The 14306-nt window shown below is 42.2% G+C and overlaps 1 protein-coding gene across 1 annotated transcript in view; it reads left to right on the top strand.

The window, feature by feature from the left end:
- The window catches only part of RNF4 (ring finger protein 4), a gene marked incomplete in the record, with an annotated part of 288611 nt that extends 275036 nt beyond the window's left edge, over positions 1 to 13575 (top strand). The window contains 1 exon segment of the mRNA XM_053704205.1: positions 12949 to 13575. Within this exon segment, the coding sequence (XP_053560180.1) occupies positions 12949 to 13098 (150 nt within the window).
- Between the last annotated feature and the right edge of the window lie 731 nt (positions 13576 to 14306).

Below are 14306 nucleotides of genomic sequence, written 5' to 3'. Positions count from 1 at the left end.
CAGGCCTGGCCCCAGCTTGCGAGGACCAGGTTCATACGGTTTCAATCAGACAACATGACGACTGTTGCGTACATCAACCATCAGGGGGGAACAAGGAGTTCCCTAGCGATGGAAGAAGTAACCAAAATTATTCTTTGGGCGGAGTCTCACTCCTGCCACCTGTCTGCTATCCACATCCCAGGAGTGGAAAATTGGGAAGCGGATTTTCTGAGTCGGCAGACATTGCATCCGGGGGAGTGGGAACTCCATCCGGAAATCTTTGCCCAAGTCACTCACCTGTGGGGCATTCCAGACATGGATCTGATGGCCTCTCGTCAGAACTTCAAAGTTCCTTGCTACGGGGCCAGATCCAGGGATCCCAAGGCGGCTCTAGTGGATGCACTAGTAGCACCTTGGACCTTCAAACTAGCTTATGTGTTCCCGCCATTTCCTCTCATCCCCAGGCTGATAGCCAGGATCAAGCAGGAGAGGGCGTCGGTGATCTTGATAGCTCCTGCGTGGCCACGCAGGACTTGGTATGCAGATCTGGTGAATATGTCATCGGCTCCACCTTGGAAGCTACCTTTGAGACGAGACCTTCTTGTTCAGGGTCCGTTCGAACATCCGAATCTGGTTTCACTCCAGCTGACTGCTTGGAGATTGAACGCTTGATTTTATCGAAGCGAGGATTCTCAGATTCTGTTATCGATACTCTTGTTCAGGCCAGAAAGCCTGTGACTAGAAAGATTTACCACAAAATTTGGAAAAAATATATCTGTTGGTGTGAATCTAAAGGATTCCCTTGGGACAAGGTTAAGATTCCTAGGATTCTATCCTTCCTTCAAGAAGGATTGGAAAAAGGATTATCTGCAAGTTCCCTGAAGGGGCAGATTTCTGCCTTGTCGGTATTACTTCACAAAAAGCTGGCAGCTGTGCCAGATGTTCAAGCCTTTGTTCAGGCTCTGGTTAGAATCAAGCCTGTTTACAAACCTTTGACTCCTCCTTGGAGTCTCAATTTAGTTCTTTCAGTTCTTCAGGGGGTTCCGTTTGAACCCTTACATTCCGTTGATATTAAGTTATTATCTTGGAAAGTTTTGTTTTTAGTTGCGATTTCTTCTGCTAGAAGAGTCTCAGAATTATCTGCTCTGCAGTGTTCTCCTCCTTATCTGGCGTTCCATGCAGATAAGGTGGTTTTACGTACTAAACCTGGTTTTCTTCCAAAAGTTGTTTCTAACAAAAACATTAACCAGGAGATTATCGTACCTTCTCTGTGTCCAAAACCAGTTTCAAAGAAGGAACGTTTGTTGCACAATTTGGATGTTGTTCGCGCTCTAAAATTCTATTTAGATGCTACAAAGGATTTTAGACAAACATCTTCCTTGTTTGTTGTTTATTCAGGTAAAAGGAGAGGTCAAAAAGCAACTTCTACCTCTCTCTCTTTTTGGATTAAAAGCATCATCAGATTGGCTTACGAGACTGCCGGACGGCAGCCTCCCGAAAGAATCACAGCTCATTCCACTAGGGCTGTGGCTTCCACATGGGCCTTCAAGAACGAGGCTTCTGTTGATCAGATATGTAGGGCAGCGACTTGGTCTTCACTGCACACTTTTACCAAATTTTACAAGTTTGATACTTTTGCTTCTTCTGAGGCTATTTTTGGGAGAAAGGTTTTGCAAGCCGTGGTGCCTTCCATTTAGGTGACCTGATTTGCTCCCTCCCTTCATCCGTGTCCTAAAGCTTTGGTATTGGTTCCCACAAGTAAGGATGACGCCGTGGACCGGACACACCTATGTTGGAGAAAACAGAATTTATGTTTACCTGATAAATTTCTTTCTCCAACGGTGTGTCCGGTCCACGGCCCGCCCTGGTTTTTTTTTAATCAGGTCTGATATTTTATTTTCTTTAACTACAGTCACCACGGTACCATATGGTTTCTCCTATGCAAATATTCCTCCTTAACGTCGGTCGAATGACTGGGGTAGGCGGAGCCTAGGAGGGATCATGTGACCAGCTTTGCTGGGCTCTTTGCCATTTCCTGTTGGGGAAGAGAATATCCCACAAGTAAGGATGACGCCGTGGACCGGACACACCGTTGGAGAAAGAAATTTATCAGGTAAACATAAATTCTGTTTTCCGATGTACCCTCACAATGCTCTGAATTGGGGGTTAAGGAATTATTGTCTGATTGAGAAATTTCAGATTCTGGGAATGTGTTACCTCAGACAAATACGGACTTAACGTCCTTTAAATTGAAACTTGAACATCTTCGCCTGTTACTCAGGGAGGTCCTAGCGACTCTGGATGATTGTGAACCTATTACAATTCCTCCAGATAAATTGTGTAAGATGGATAAATATCTAGAAGTTCCTACTTACACTGATGTTTTTCCGGTTCCCAAAAGAATTTCGGAAATTGTTAAAAAGGAATGGGATAGACTAGGCATACCGTTCTCTCCTCCTAATTTTAAGAAAATGTTTCCTATATCAGACTCCATCAAGGACTCTTGGCAAACGGTCCCTAAGGTGGAGGGAGCAATATCTACTCTAGCTAAACGTACAAATATACCTATTGAGGACAGTTGTGCTTTCAAAGACCCTATGGATAAAATAATTAGAGGGTCTTCTAAAGAAATTATTTATTCACCAGGGTTTCTTTTTACAACCTGCTGCCTGCATTGTTCCAGTAACTACGGCGGCGGCTTTCTGGTTTGACGCCCTTGAGGAGTCTCTGAAAGAAGAGACGCCCCTAGACGACTTTTTGGACAGAATAAAAGCTCTCAAACTAGCTAATTCTTTTATCACAGATGCTGTTTTTAAGATTACTAAATTAGCAGCAAAAAATGCAGGCTTTGCCATATTGGCGCGCAGAGCGATGTGGTTAAAATCGTGGTCTGCTGATGTATCATCAAAGTCTAAACTGTTAACTATTCCTTTCAAGGGTAAGAACCTGTTTGGCCCTGAATTGAAGGAAATAATTGCTGACATTACTGGAGGTAAAGGCCACACCCTACCTCAAGACAAACCTCTTAGGATGAGGGGTAAACAAAATAATTTTCGTTCCTTTCGAAATTTCAGAGGAGTACCCTCTGCTTCCCCTTCCACCAATAAGCAGAAAGGAAATTTTGCTCAATCCAAGTCTGTCTGGAGACCTAATCAGACCTGGAATAAGGGTAAACAAGCCAAAAAGCCAGCTACTGCTACAAAGACAGCATGAAGGGGCAGCCCCCGATCCAGGACCAGATCTAGTAGGGGGCAGACTTTCTCTCTTTGCTCAGGCTTGGGCAAGGGATATGCAAGATCCCTGGGTATTAGAAATTGTGACCCAGGGGTATCAACTGGAATTCAAAAATTTTCCCCCAAGAGGGAGATTTCATCTTTCACGTTTGTCTGTAGACCAGACAAAAAGAGAGGCGTTCTTACACTGTGTAAAAGACCTCTATTCCATGGGAGTAATCTGTCCAGTTCCAAAACTGCCTTTCTGGACAAACATTATCAATTCGTGGCCCTTCCCTTCGGGTTTGCCACAGCTCCCAGAATCTTCACAACGGTGCTAGGGTCCCTTCTAGCGGTCCTCAGGCCATGGGGCATAGCAGTGGCGCCCTATCTGGACGATATTTTGGTTCAGGCGTCAACTTATCATCTGATCAAATCTCACACGGACATTGTGTTGTCATTTCGAAGAACTCATGGTTGGAAAGTGAATATAGAAAAGAGTTCACTTATTCCACAAACAAGAGTTCCATTCTTGGGAACTCTGATAGACTCGGTAGACATGAAAATTTTTCTGACGGAGGTCAGAAAATCAAAAATTCTAAATACTTGCCGAGCTCTTCAGTCCATTCCTCGGCCATCAGTGGCGCAGTGTATGGAGGTCATTGGATTAATGGTAGCAGCTATGGATATCGTTCCATTTGCTTGCTGTCATCTTGGATCAAGAGACCAGAGACTCTCTTCTGTGGTGGTTGTCACACGATCATCTGTCCCAGGGGATGTGCTTCCGCAGACCATCATGGGTTATAGTGACAACGGACGCCAGCCTCTTAGGCTAGGGTGCAGTCTGGAATTCCCTGAAGGCTCAGGGAACTTGGACTCCGACGGAGTCTCAGTTGGCAATCAATATTCTGTAACTGAGAGCAATATTCAATGCGCTTCAGGCGTGGCCTCAGTTGGCACTGACCAAGTTCATAAGATTCCAGTCGGACAATGTCACGACTGTAGCATATATCAATCATCAGGGGGGAACAAGAAGTTCTCTTGCGATGATAGAGGTATCAAGGATATTCCGATGGGCAGAGATTCACTCTTGCCATCTATCAGCAATCTAAATCCCAGGAGTAGAGAACTGGGAGTCGGATTTTCTAAGTCGTCAGACTTTTCATCCCGGGGAGTGGGAACTCCATCCGGAGGTGTTTGCATCGTTGATTCATCAATGGGGCACACCGGAAATAGATCTGATGGCATCTCGACAGAATGCCAAACTTCCACGCTACGGGTCCAGGTCAAGGGATCCCCAGGCTGTACTGATAGATGCTCTAGCAGTACCTTAGTCATTCAACCTGGCTTATGTGTTTCCACCATTTACTCTCCTGCCTCGTTGTGATTGCAAGAATCAAACAGGAGAGAGCTTCTGTAATTCTAATAGCGCCTGCGTGGCCACGCAGGACTTGGTATGCGGATCTAATGGACATGTCGTCTCTGCCTCCGTGGAAACTGCCATTCTCATTCAAGGTCCGTTCCAACATCCAAATCTAAATTCTCTGCAGCTGACTGCCTGGAGATTGAACGCTTGATCTTATCTAAGCGGGGATTCTCTGAGTCGGTCATTGATACTCTGATTCAGGCTCGCAAGCCTGTCACTAGAGAGATTTACCATAAGATATGCCGTAAATATCTTCATTGGTGTAAATCCAAGGGTTACTCATGGAGTAAGATTAGGATTCCTAGGGTCTTGTCCTTTCTCCAAGAATGATTGGAGAAAGGATTATCTGCTAGTTCTTTAAAAGGACAAATTTCTGCTTTGTCAATTTTATTACACAAGCGTCTGGCAGATGTCCCAGACGTTCAGTCTTTTTGTCAGGCTTTAATCAGAATCAAGCCTGTGTTTAAACCTGTTGCTCCACCATGGAGTCTAAATTTAGTTCTTAATGTTCTTCAAGGGGTTCCGTTTTAACCCATGCATTCCATAGATATTAAGCTGTTATCTTGGAAGGTTTTATTTTTAGTTGCTATCTCTTCTGCTCGAAGAGTTTCTTGGCTTTCTGCTTTACAATGTGATTCACCTTATCTTGTATTCCACTCTGATAAGGTGGTTTTGCGTACTAAACCTGGATTCCTTCCTAAGGTTGTTTCAAATAAGAATATTAATCAGGAAATTGTTGTTCCTTCGTTGTGTCCTAATCCTTCTAAGAAGGAACGTTTATTACATAACTTGGACATGGTCCGTGCTTTGAAGTTTTACTTACAAGTGACCAAGGATTTCAGACAAACATCTTCTCTTTTTGTTGTTTATTCTGGAAAACGTAGAGGTCAAAAAGCTACGGCTATCTCTCTCTCTTTTTGGCTGAAAAGCATCATCCGCCTGGCATATGAGACTGCTGGACAGCAGCCTCCTGAAGAAATTACGGCTCATTCTACTAGAGCTGTGGCTTCCACATGGGCTTTCAAAAACGATGCTTCTGTTGAACAGATTTGTAAGGCTGCGATTTGGTCCTCCCTTCATACTTTTTCAAAATTTTCCAAATTTGATACTTTTGCTTCTTCTGAGGCTATTTTTGGGAGAAAGGTTCTTCAAGTAGTGGTGCCTTCCGTTTAGGTTCCTGTCTTGTCCCTCCCTTTCATCCGTGTCCTAAAGCTTTGGTATTGGTATCCCACAAGTAAGGATGATACCCGTGGACTCGGCATATCTTGTAAAAGAAAAGGACATTTATGCTTACCTGATAAATTAATTTCTTTTACGATATGCCGAGTCCACGGCCCGCCCTGTCATTTTAAGACGGGATTTATTTTATTTTTCAAAACTTCAGTCACCTCTGCACCTTTTAGCTTTTCCTTTCTCTTCCTATACCTTTGGTCGAATGACTGGGGGGAGGAGTTAGGGGAGGAGCTATGTAACAGCTCTGCTGTGGTGCTCTTTGCCACTTCCTGTTGGCAGGAGGATAAATCCCACAAGTAAGGATGAAACCCGTGGACTCAGCATATCGTAAAATAAATTAATTTATCAGGTAAGCATAAATTTCCTATTTTGGTTGAGAACCTGGCTTATGCTTGCTTATTGGTTTGCTAAATGTAGCCACCAATAAGCAAGCGCTATCCAGGGTGCTGAACCTAAAATGGGCTGGCTCCTAAGCTTTAAATTCCTTCTTTTTAAGTAAAGATAGCAAGAGAATGAAGAAAATTTGATAGTAGTAAATAAGAGAGTTGCTTAAAGATCTATCTGAATCATTAAATAAATTAAAGAAAAAATGTGGGTTTAGTATCACTTTAAGGAAAACAATTTTTACAATACACTGTCCCTTTAAGGTGAAACTGGTTACTTTCCGTACACCTGGTTTCCATCTTAATATGGGAAGAGTCAACAGCTGCATTCCTTACTTATGGGAAATACTGAACCTGGCCACCAGGAGGAGGCAAAGACACCCCAGCCAAAGGCTTAAATACCTCCCCCACTTCCTCATAACCCCAGTCATTCTTTGCCTTTCATCACAGGAGGTTGGCAGAGAAGTTTTAGAAGATTTCGGAGTAGTCTCTTATGGAGAGTAGTACTCTTCGAGATGGGACTGGAGTTTTAAATAGTCCTGTCAGCCTTTCAGTGAATACAAGAAGAAGGCGAAGCAGAGCTCCAATATAAAAACTAAACAAATTTATTGATTATAGTTAAAATGAACACACATGTGCAAAGAAAATGGGGGTCAGAGCACAGCTGACGCGTTTCGGCTTCCTGCCGTTGTCTGAACTAGCTTTGACAACGTCAGGAAGCCGAAAAGCGTCAGCTGACCCCATTTTATTTGCACATATGTGTGTTCATTTTAACTATAATCAATAAATTTGTTTAGTTTTATATTGGAGCTCCGTTTCGCCTTCTTCTTGTATTGCTTGCATCCTGACCCTTTGAAGCGTTGAGCACTTATTGGGGTAAATCCCTATTCATATTCCTCCACTGAGCTGACCTCAAACTGCCCAGCGGGACCCTGAGAAGAGATCGAGACATACCACAGTGCATACGGTACTGCATAGCAGCTAGCCACTCAGCTAAGGAGTTTTCCACACACCCCCGGTGACATCTGAAGAGGGAGGTCGCAGTGATCGCGCTGCACACTGTTGTTTCCAGAAGACGCCGGACAGAAGTGAAGCGGCATGGACCGCCGGTGCAAGTGGATTCCCTTCTCTCCCCAGGACCGGACTCACCTCGGAGCGGGGTGTTCTTGGGTAAGCTCATTTTCACTTATCATTTGCACTTTGTCTCACTTTGAGCCCCAAACTGATTCCAATTAGCTACGGACTATTGGACTGTGCATTGAACTTTGAAAGCGCTCAATACTTGGATCCCATTTGGGCATTGTAGTTACAATTGGTTATGCCAGGTAAATCTTTCTAGATAAAGTCTGAGCACTAAAGTATTTAAAGGAGAACTGTTGTTAGCATTTCAGTGAAAGCATGGATGAAAGTTAGAATCCGGAGATGCAGGGAGAGTCCTGACTCATATTAACAGCTCCATAGGCAATCAGCGTTGACGAGTTTTGCTGACTGCATTCTTCACTCAAGTCCATGTCAGAAACAATGCTACTATCTGTCACGCTTGAAGGACCGTGTTCCTGTTCTACGGCGTAGATTCTGGTAAGATCGTTTCATATTTTATACATGTATGATAACCGAGAAGACAGTGTGACTCCTTTTATCTGTATATAATCAATGGTTAATATCTCCTTAAGGGGATTATTGAACAGGGGGAATAATCTTATATGTGTGTTTGATTATATGCTGCTTTTATGTGTGGATGTTATGGGCTCATGGGCTGTTATGGAATATACAGGTTTCACTTTGAGAGCTATGCCGCTTACAAGCTTGGCGCACTTTCTCATAGCAGGGATGGTCCTGCATTGTGCACTATGTGATTCATTCCCGTTTTCCTGACCAGGTGTCTATCAGAGAGGAGTCAAAAATCTCTGTACTGTCTGGGTCATAGGAGGTGGTGAGTGCCCCAGCCATTGAGGTATAAGGGTGCCATTATTTTTAATAATATAAGATGTTTTATTTCTCTAGTTCTTTGGTTATTGCACTAGCGAGGGCACTCCCTCTATTCCTAATGAGTAATTCCTGTTTATATGGTGAGGAGGCCTTAGTTCTGCCCTCTCAATTATGTTCCATATGCCTTGATAATGTTATATGAAGCATGTTTGATACCACAGAGCCGTCCACCTCTGAGGAGTTGTCGTCCAGTGAGGTGCGTACCCTACATTCTTATATCTCTTCACAAGCAGTTTTCCCGTAGCATTGCTGATCCTCCATCTGGAGGGGGCCTTTTTTCACCAGACGTTACTGCGTAGTTCAGACTGCGGAGTCTGCTGCCTTTAATGCTTTATCTCGCCCTGCTAAGCGCAAGCGAAGGGTTACATATTGCACTCCATCCCAGAGTACATCAGATAATTTATTGGATTTAACTGTGGGTTATCCGAGAATTAATTTCTTTCTGAGACTTCAGAGTATGAACATTCTGGGTCGGAGTCTGCTGCCTCTAAACCTCCAGCTGCGGAGGAACCAGACTTTTGTTTAGGAATTTGCGCTTTCTTCTTAAGGAAGTTTTTTGCAAATTCAGAGGTTCCAGAGGCCAAATTGCCTGATGAACCTTTAATGAACCTTTAATTCCTAAATTGGATAGAGTTTGAGGACAGGGTGGTACCTCCTGTTAGATGGCGATCATTATTAAGAATGAATGGGACATGATTGGATTCTTTTTCCCCCTCTTCTCCCTTTAACAAATTGTCCCCAGTCCTGGACTCTCAATGGAGTTGTGAGGATCCATCCCTAAATGGTATGTCGTTATCTTCACCCTTGCTAAACGTACTACTCTCCCGCTTGAGGATAGCTCTTAGTTTGAAGAGCCCATGGATAAAAGATGGAAACTCTGTTAAGATGTTTCAACCGGCGGCGGCTGTTGCCGCGGTTACTGGAGAAACTTTCTTCTGGTGTGACTCCTTATAGGATTTAATCGGGGTGGAGGATCCCCTCGACGTTACTTAGAAAAGATTTACGGCCTTTAGGGTTACAAGATAGGTTTTAAGTCTCAGCCACCCAAGGACTGATGCCTCCTGTCTTCCTGACCAGAAAGGAGGGAAGCCTTTCTGGGGTATGTACGGGATCTGTCCTCTAGGAGTAATTGTCCCGGTGCCTATCGCAGTGAGAGGTTTTGGATATTATTCAAACCTTTTCATGGTCCCTAAGAAGGAGGGAACTTTCCGTCTGATACTGGACCTAAAGTGCTTAAGCAGGTTTTTACATGTCCCCTCGTTTAAGATGGAGACAATAAAGTCTCGTTTGAGAGGGGTAGTTCATGACTACGATGGATCTCAAGGACCACTTCCAGTTCCTAAGGTTTGCATTCCTGTACCAGCAGTTCCAGTTTATTGTCCTTCCGTTTGGTCTAGCTAAAGATATTTTTAGAAGAGTGGACCATTCGGAATATCTCCCGTCTTCTTCGATCCAATGGATTGCAGATAATCTAGAGAGAGTTCTATTGTATCAAGTACCAGGGTAGACTTCTCGGGTGCTTTTAATAGTCTCCATAGACATGAGAATATTTCTAACAGACCAGAGATGGTGCAAGCTAGCTTCAACATCTCTTGCCCTCCAGATCTCCTTAAGGCCATCTGTGGCTCTGTGTATGGAGGTGATTGGTCTCATGGTGTCCAGCTTGGACATCATTTCCTTTGCCAGGTTTCACTCCAGACTGTTGCAACTGCGCATGCTGAATGGATAATTCGGATTTGTCTCAACAGATTTCTCTGGACAACCAATCGGGAGAATCGCTCTCTTGGTGGTTTTGTCCGGATCACTTGTCCTGAGGGACGTCCATCTCAAGACCATCCTGGGTGATTGTGACTACGGTTGCGAGTCTGTCACGATGGGGAGCCGTTTGGGGTTCCAGGAAGGCACAGGGCCTCTGGTCTCAGGAGGTAAAGCTCCCTCCTGATCTCATTTTGGATCTTCGTTCAATTTACAATGCTCTGAAGGCATGGCCTCTGTTGGGTTCGTCCCAGTTAATCAGATTCCAATAAAACAATATATCCTCTGTGGCTTACATCAATCATCAGGGGGGAACGAGAAGCTCCCTAGTTTTGAGGGAAATATCTCGGATTCTGTTGTGGGGGAGACTCGCATTTGTTCGATCTCAGCGATCCACTTTCCTGGTGTGGACAACTGGGAAGCGGATTTCTCAGCAGGCAATCCTTTAATCCTGGAGAATGGTCTCTCCATCCCGAGTGTTTGCAGAGATTTGCAAGAGGAAGATCTCAATACCAAGCTACCCAGATAGGGGTCGAGGTACAGGGATTCTCAGGCGGAGTTAACAGATGCATTAGCGGTGCCTTGGAGGTTCAATCTAATTTATCCTTTCCGACCGTTACCACTACTTCCTAGTGTAGTGGCTCGAGTCAAGCAGGCGTCAGTAATACTGACTGCTCCGTCTTGGCCGCAAAGGATATGGTTCGCGGATCTAGTGGGGATGTCATCGTCTCCTCTGTGGAAATTACCTTGTCGCAGGGATCTGCTGACCAAGGTCTCTTTGTTCATCAATGTCTAGATTCTCAGAGGCTGACTGCGTGGAGATTGAACGCTTAGTCCTAGCCAAGAGAGGGTTTTTTGAGAGTTAATTTTATTCCTGTTCAAGTTCGTAAGCTGGTTGCTCGTCGCATCTATCATAAGGTGTGGAGGACCTACTACTTCTGTTCTACAGGATGAACTGGAGAAGGGCTTTTCTGTAAGTCCCCTGAGGGGACGGTTTTCGGCCCTGTTTGTGTTACTGTACAAGAGGTTTGCAGAGCTTCCAGATGTACAGCCATTTGTTAAGGCTCTGCTGGGATCAGACCTGTGTTTAGATCGAAGGCTCCTCCTTGGAGTTTAAATCTTGTCCTTAAGGTTTTGCAACGGGCTCCATTGGAGCCTATGCATGAAGAAGACATTAAATTGTTGTCTTGGAAGGTTCCTTTTCTACTGACTAACTATTGCTTCTGCGCGCAGAGTATCTGTGATTGCTGCCTTGCAATGCACCCCTCTTTATCTGACTTTTCATGCCGATAACGCTGTTCTACGAACCAAGTTAGGTTTTCTTCCAAAGGTTATGTCAATTTGCGAAACATCAATCAAGAGATTGGTTCCTTTCTTATGTCCTAATCCTTCTTTTTCGAAGGAACGTTTACAACGTATTTCTGGATGTGGTTTGTGCCTTGAAGTTCTATCTTCGGGCCACAAAGGAATTTTGACAAACCTCTTTCTTTGTTTGTTCTCTTTTCCAGGAAGCCTCTTCGACTTCCTTATCTTTGTGTCATCCGTTTAGCATAGAAACGGCGGGACATAAACCTCCTCTGAGGATTACGGCTTATTCTACGAGAGCAGTGGTTTCCTCTTGGTCCTTCAAAAATTAGGCCTCTATGGATCAGATTTTTAAGGTGGCTATCTGGTTCTCCTTACATACAAGGTGAATGTAGTGCTAAAAATAAATACACGGAGCGCCTCCTAAAAGGCTAAGACACTAGTAGTGACAAGATTATTTAAATAAATAAAAAATATATTGAAATTCTATAGGGGTATATAAAATATTTTATAAGCTACTTATAGCTAAAATATACAAACAAGATACAAAAGTGGATCCACTTGAAATTAACAATAAAATATGCATATATCTATATAAAAAACAATACAATTGTGGTTAAAAATATTTTTTATCCAACCATCAACAGCTGTTTTATTGTAATTTATTTTGTGATTAAGATTGTATATTGTTGTGGTTTTTAACCACAATTGTATTGTTTTTTATATAGATATATGCATATTTTATTGTTAATTTCAAGTGGATCCACTTTTGTATCTTGTTTGTATATTTTAGCTATAAGTAGCTTATAAAATATTTTATATACCCCTATAGAATTTCAATATATTTTTTATTTATTTAAATAATCTTGTCACTACTAGTGTCTTAGCCTTTTAGGAGGCGCTCTGTGTATTTATTTTTAGCACTACATTCACCTTTTTGGGGGCGCTGGTACCCACAATACTAGGAGCTACAGACACAAGGTTGAGCGCTGTCAGATTTTAACAGATTCTCCTTACATACAAGATTGATGTTTTTGCTTCTGCTGAAGCAGCCTTCGAGAGAGGTTTTGCAGGCGGTGGTTCCTTCAGATTGGGGTCCGCCTCTCTTTTTTCCCCTCCTTTTAGCATTCTGTGTACTCTAGAGCTTGGGTATATGTATCCCACAACTAAGGATTGCAGCTGTGGACTCTTCCCATATTAAGATGGAAAACATAAATTATGCTTTCCTGATAATTTCATTTCCATCTGTATGGGAAGAGTCCACAGCTCCCGCCCGTGTTATCTTCTGGCACCTTTTTCACCCTGATATTTCTCCTACTGTTCCTTGTTCCCTCGGCAGAATGACTGAGGTTATGAGGAATTAAGGAATGCAGATGTGGACTCTTCCCATACAGATGGAAATGAAAGTATCAGGTAAGCATAATTTTATGTTTTTATAAACGTAAAACCCTTCCCCTCATGTTTATTTGGTTTGTATCTAATTTCATGTCATTTTGACCTAATGTGATTTTTACGTACTGTATATTTTTCAGTGCTATCTCTGTATGTCTGTGTTTCTTTGAATAGATAAAAAAAAATAGGTGCCTGCTTTTTCCTTTTATATTTTTATGTTTAGAATGTAATATAATGTTTTTGCCTGATGGCTATCTAATTTTTTTTTATACAGATTATTCAAAGTGGTCGGCTAATTGTCTCAACTAGATGTGGGCATATTTTCTGCAGCCAATGCCTTCGAGATGCCCTTAAAAATACTACCTCATGTCCAACATGCAGGAAAAAACTGACTTCTAAACAATATCATCCTATTTACATATGAAATTTCCAGTTCTGTTTTTCATGGCTTGTTCTTCGACGTGATCAGTTTTCTAACGTGCTTTAAAGATATTTGAACTGTTTGAACAGAACAAAGGGAGGTTTAATGGATTTTCTATATAATGTAAAAAAAATAAAATGTTACTTTTATGGTTTTTTTATACCCCGGTTCACTAAGTATCTATGTGGAATATCACACCTTCAATTATGATTGATCACTTCTAATGCCGTTCTCTGAAGTTATGGTGTGACACTGTATGTTTGTACTAAGTGAATCTGGGTATTATTATCTTTTTTTTTTTTTTTTTTTTTTTTTTTTTTTAATAAAAGTATTAGCATTTTCTGTAAATGCTAAAAACAAAATAGTGTAAATATACAATGTAATCTAAATTTGTAGCTACAGGTCTACCTTGAATATGTTTAAATATATTAAACATCCTTCTGAAACAGACAAATAAAGATTAATTTAATGATAGGTTAATGTTTGTGTTTTTTTCTTTTCTTTTTATTTACCATTTTCAAGAGAAAACAATGGAAGACTTACAATACATTGTGTAGTATATGTTGATAATTACGAATCAAGTGTAAAAGGCTGTTGTGATTATATTAACATAAATTGTTTGTCACAGACATTATTTCTCCAACATTGGTGTGTCCGGTCCACGGCGTCATCCATTACTTGTGGGAATATTCTCTTCCCCAACAGGAAATGGCAAAGAGCACAGCAAAAGCTGCCCATATAGCCCCTCCTCTGGCTCCGCCCCCCAGTCATTCTCTTTGCCGCTCTGAACAAGTAGCATCTCCACGGAGATGGTGAAGAGTATGTGGTGTTAGTTGTAGTTTTTTATTCTTCTATCAAGAGTTTGTTATTTTAAAATAGTGCCTGTTTGTACTATTTACTCTAAAACAGAAAAGAATGAAGAGTTCTGTTTAAAAGAGGAGTATGATTTTAGCAGCAGTAACTAAAATCAATTGCTGTTCCCACGCAGGACTGTTGAGCCCAGAGAACTTCAGTTGGGGGGAACAGTTTGCAGACTTTTCTGCTCAAGGTATGACTAGTCCATTTTCTAACAAGACTTAGTAATGCTAAAAGACATTGTCATTTTCCCTCTTTGGGATCGGTAAGCCATTTTCTTAGACTCATAACAGAATGAAGGCTTATTAATGGGCTATATACTGGTTGACACTATTGGGGGCTAAATAGATTGCTTT

Source organism: Bombina bombina, chromosome 2 (genome assembly GCF_027579735.1).
Source record: "Bombina bombina isolate aBomBom1 chromosome 2, aBomBom1.pri, whole genome shotgun sequence".
In the NCBI taxonomy this organism is placed as follows: domain Eukaryota; kingdom Metazoa; phylum Chordata; class Amphibia; order Anura; family Bombinatoridae; genus Bombina; species Bombina bombina.
The sequence above is the reverse complement of the archived record's forward strand: the minus strand, read 5'-3'. Positions and strand labels throughout refer to the sequence as shown.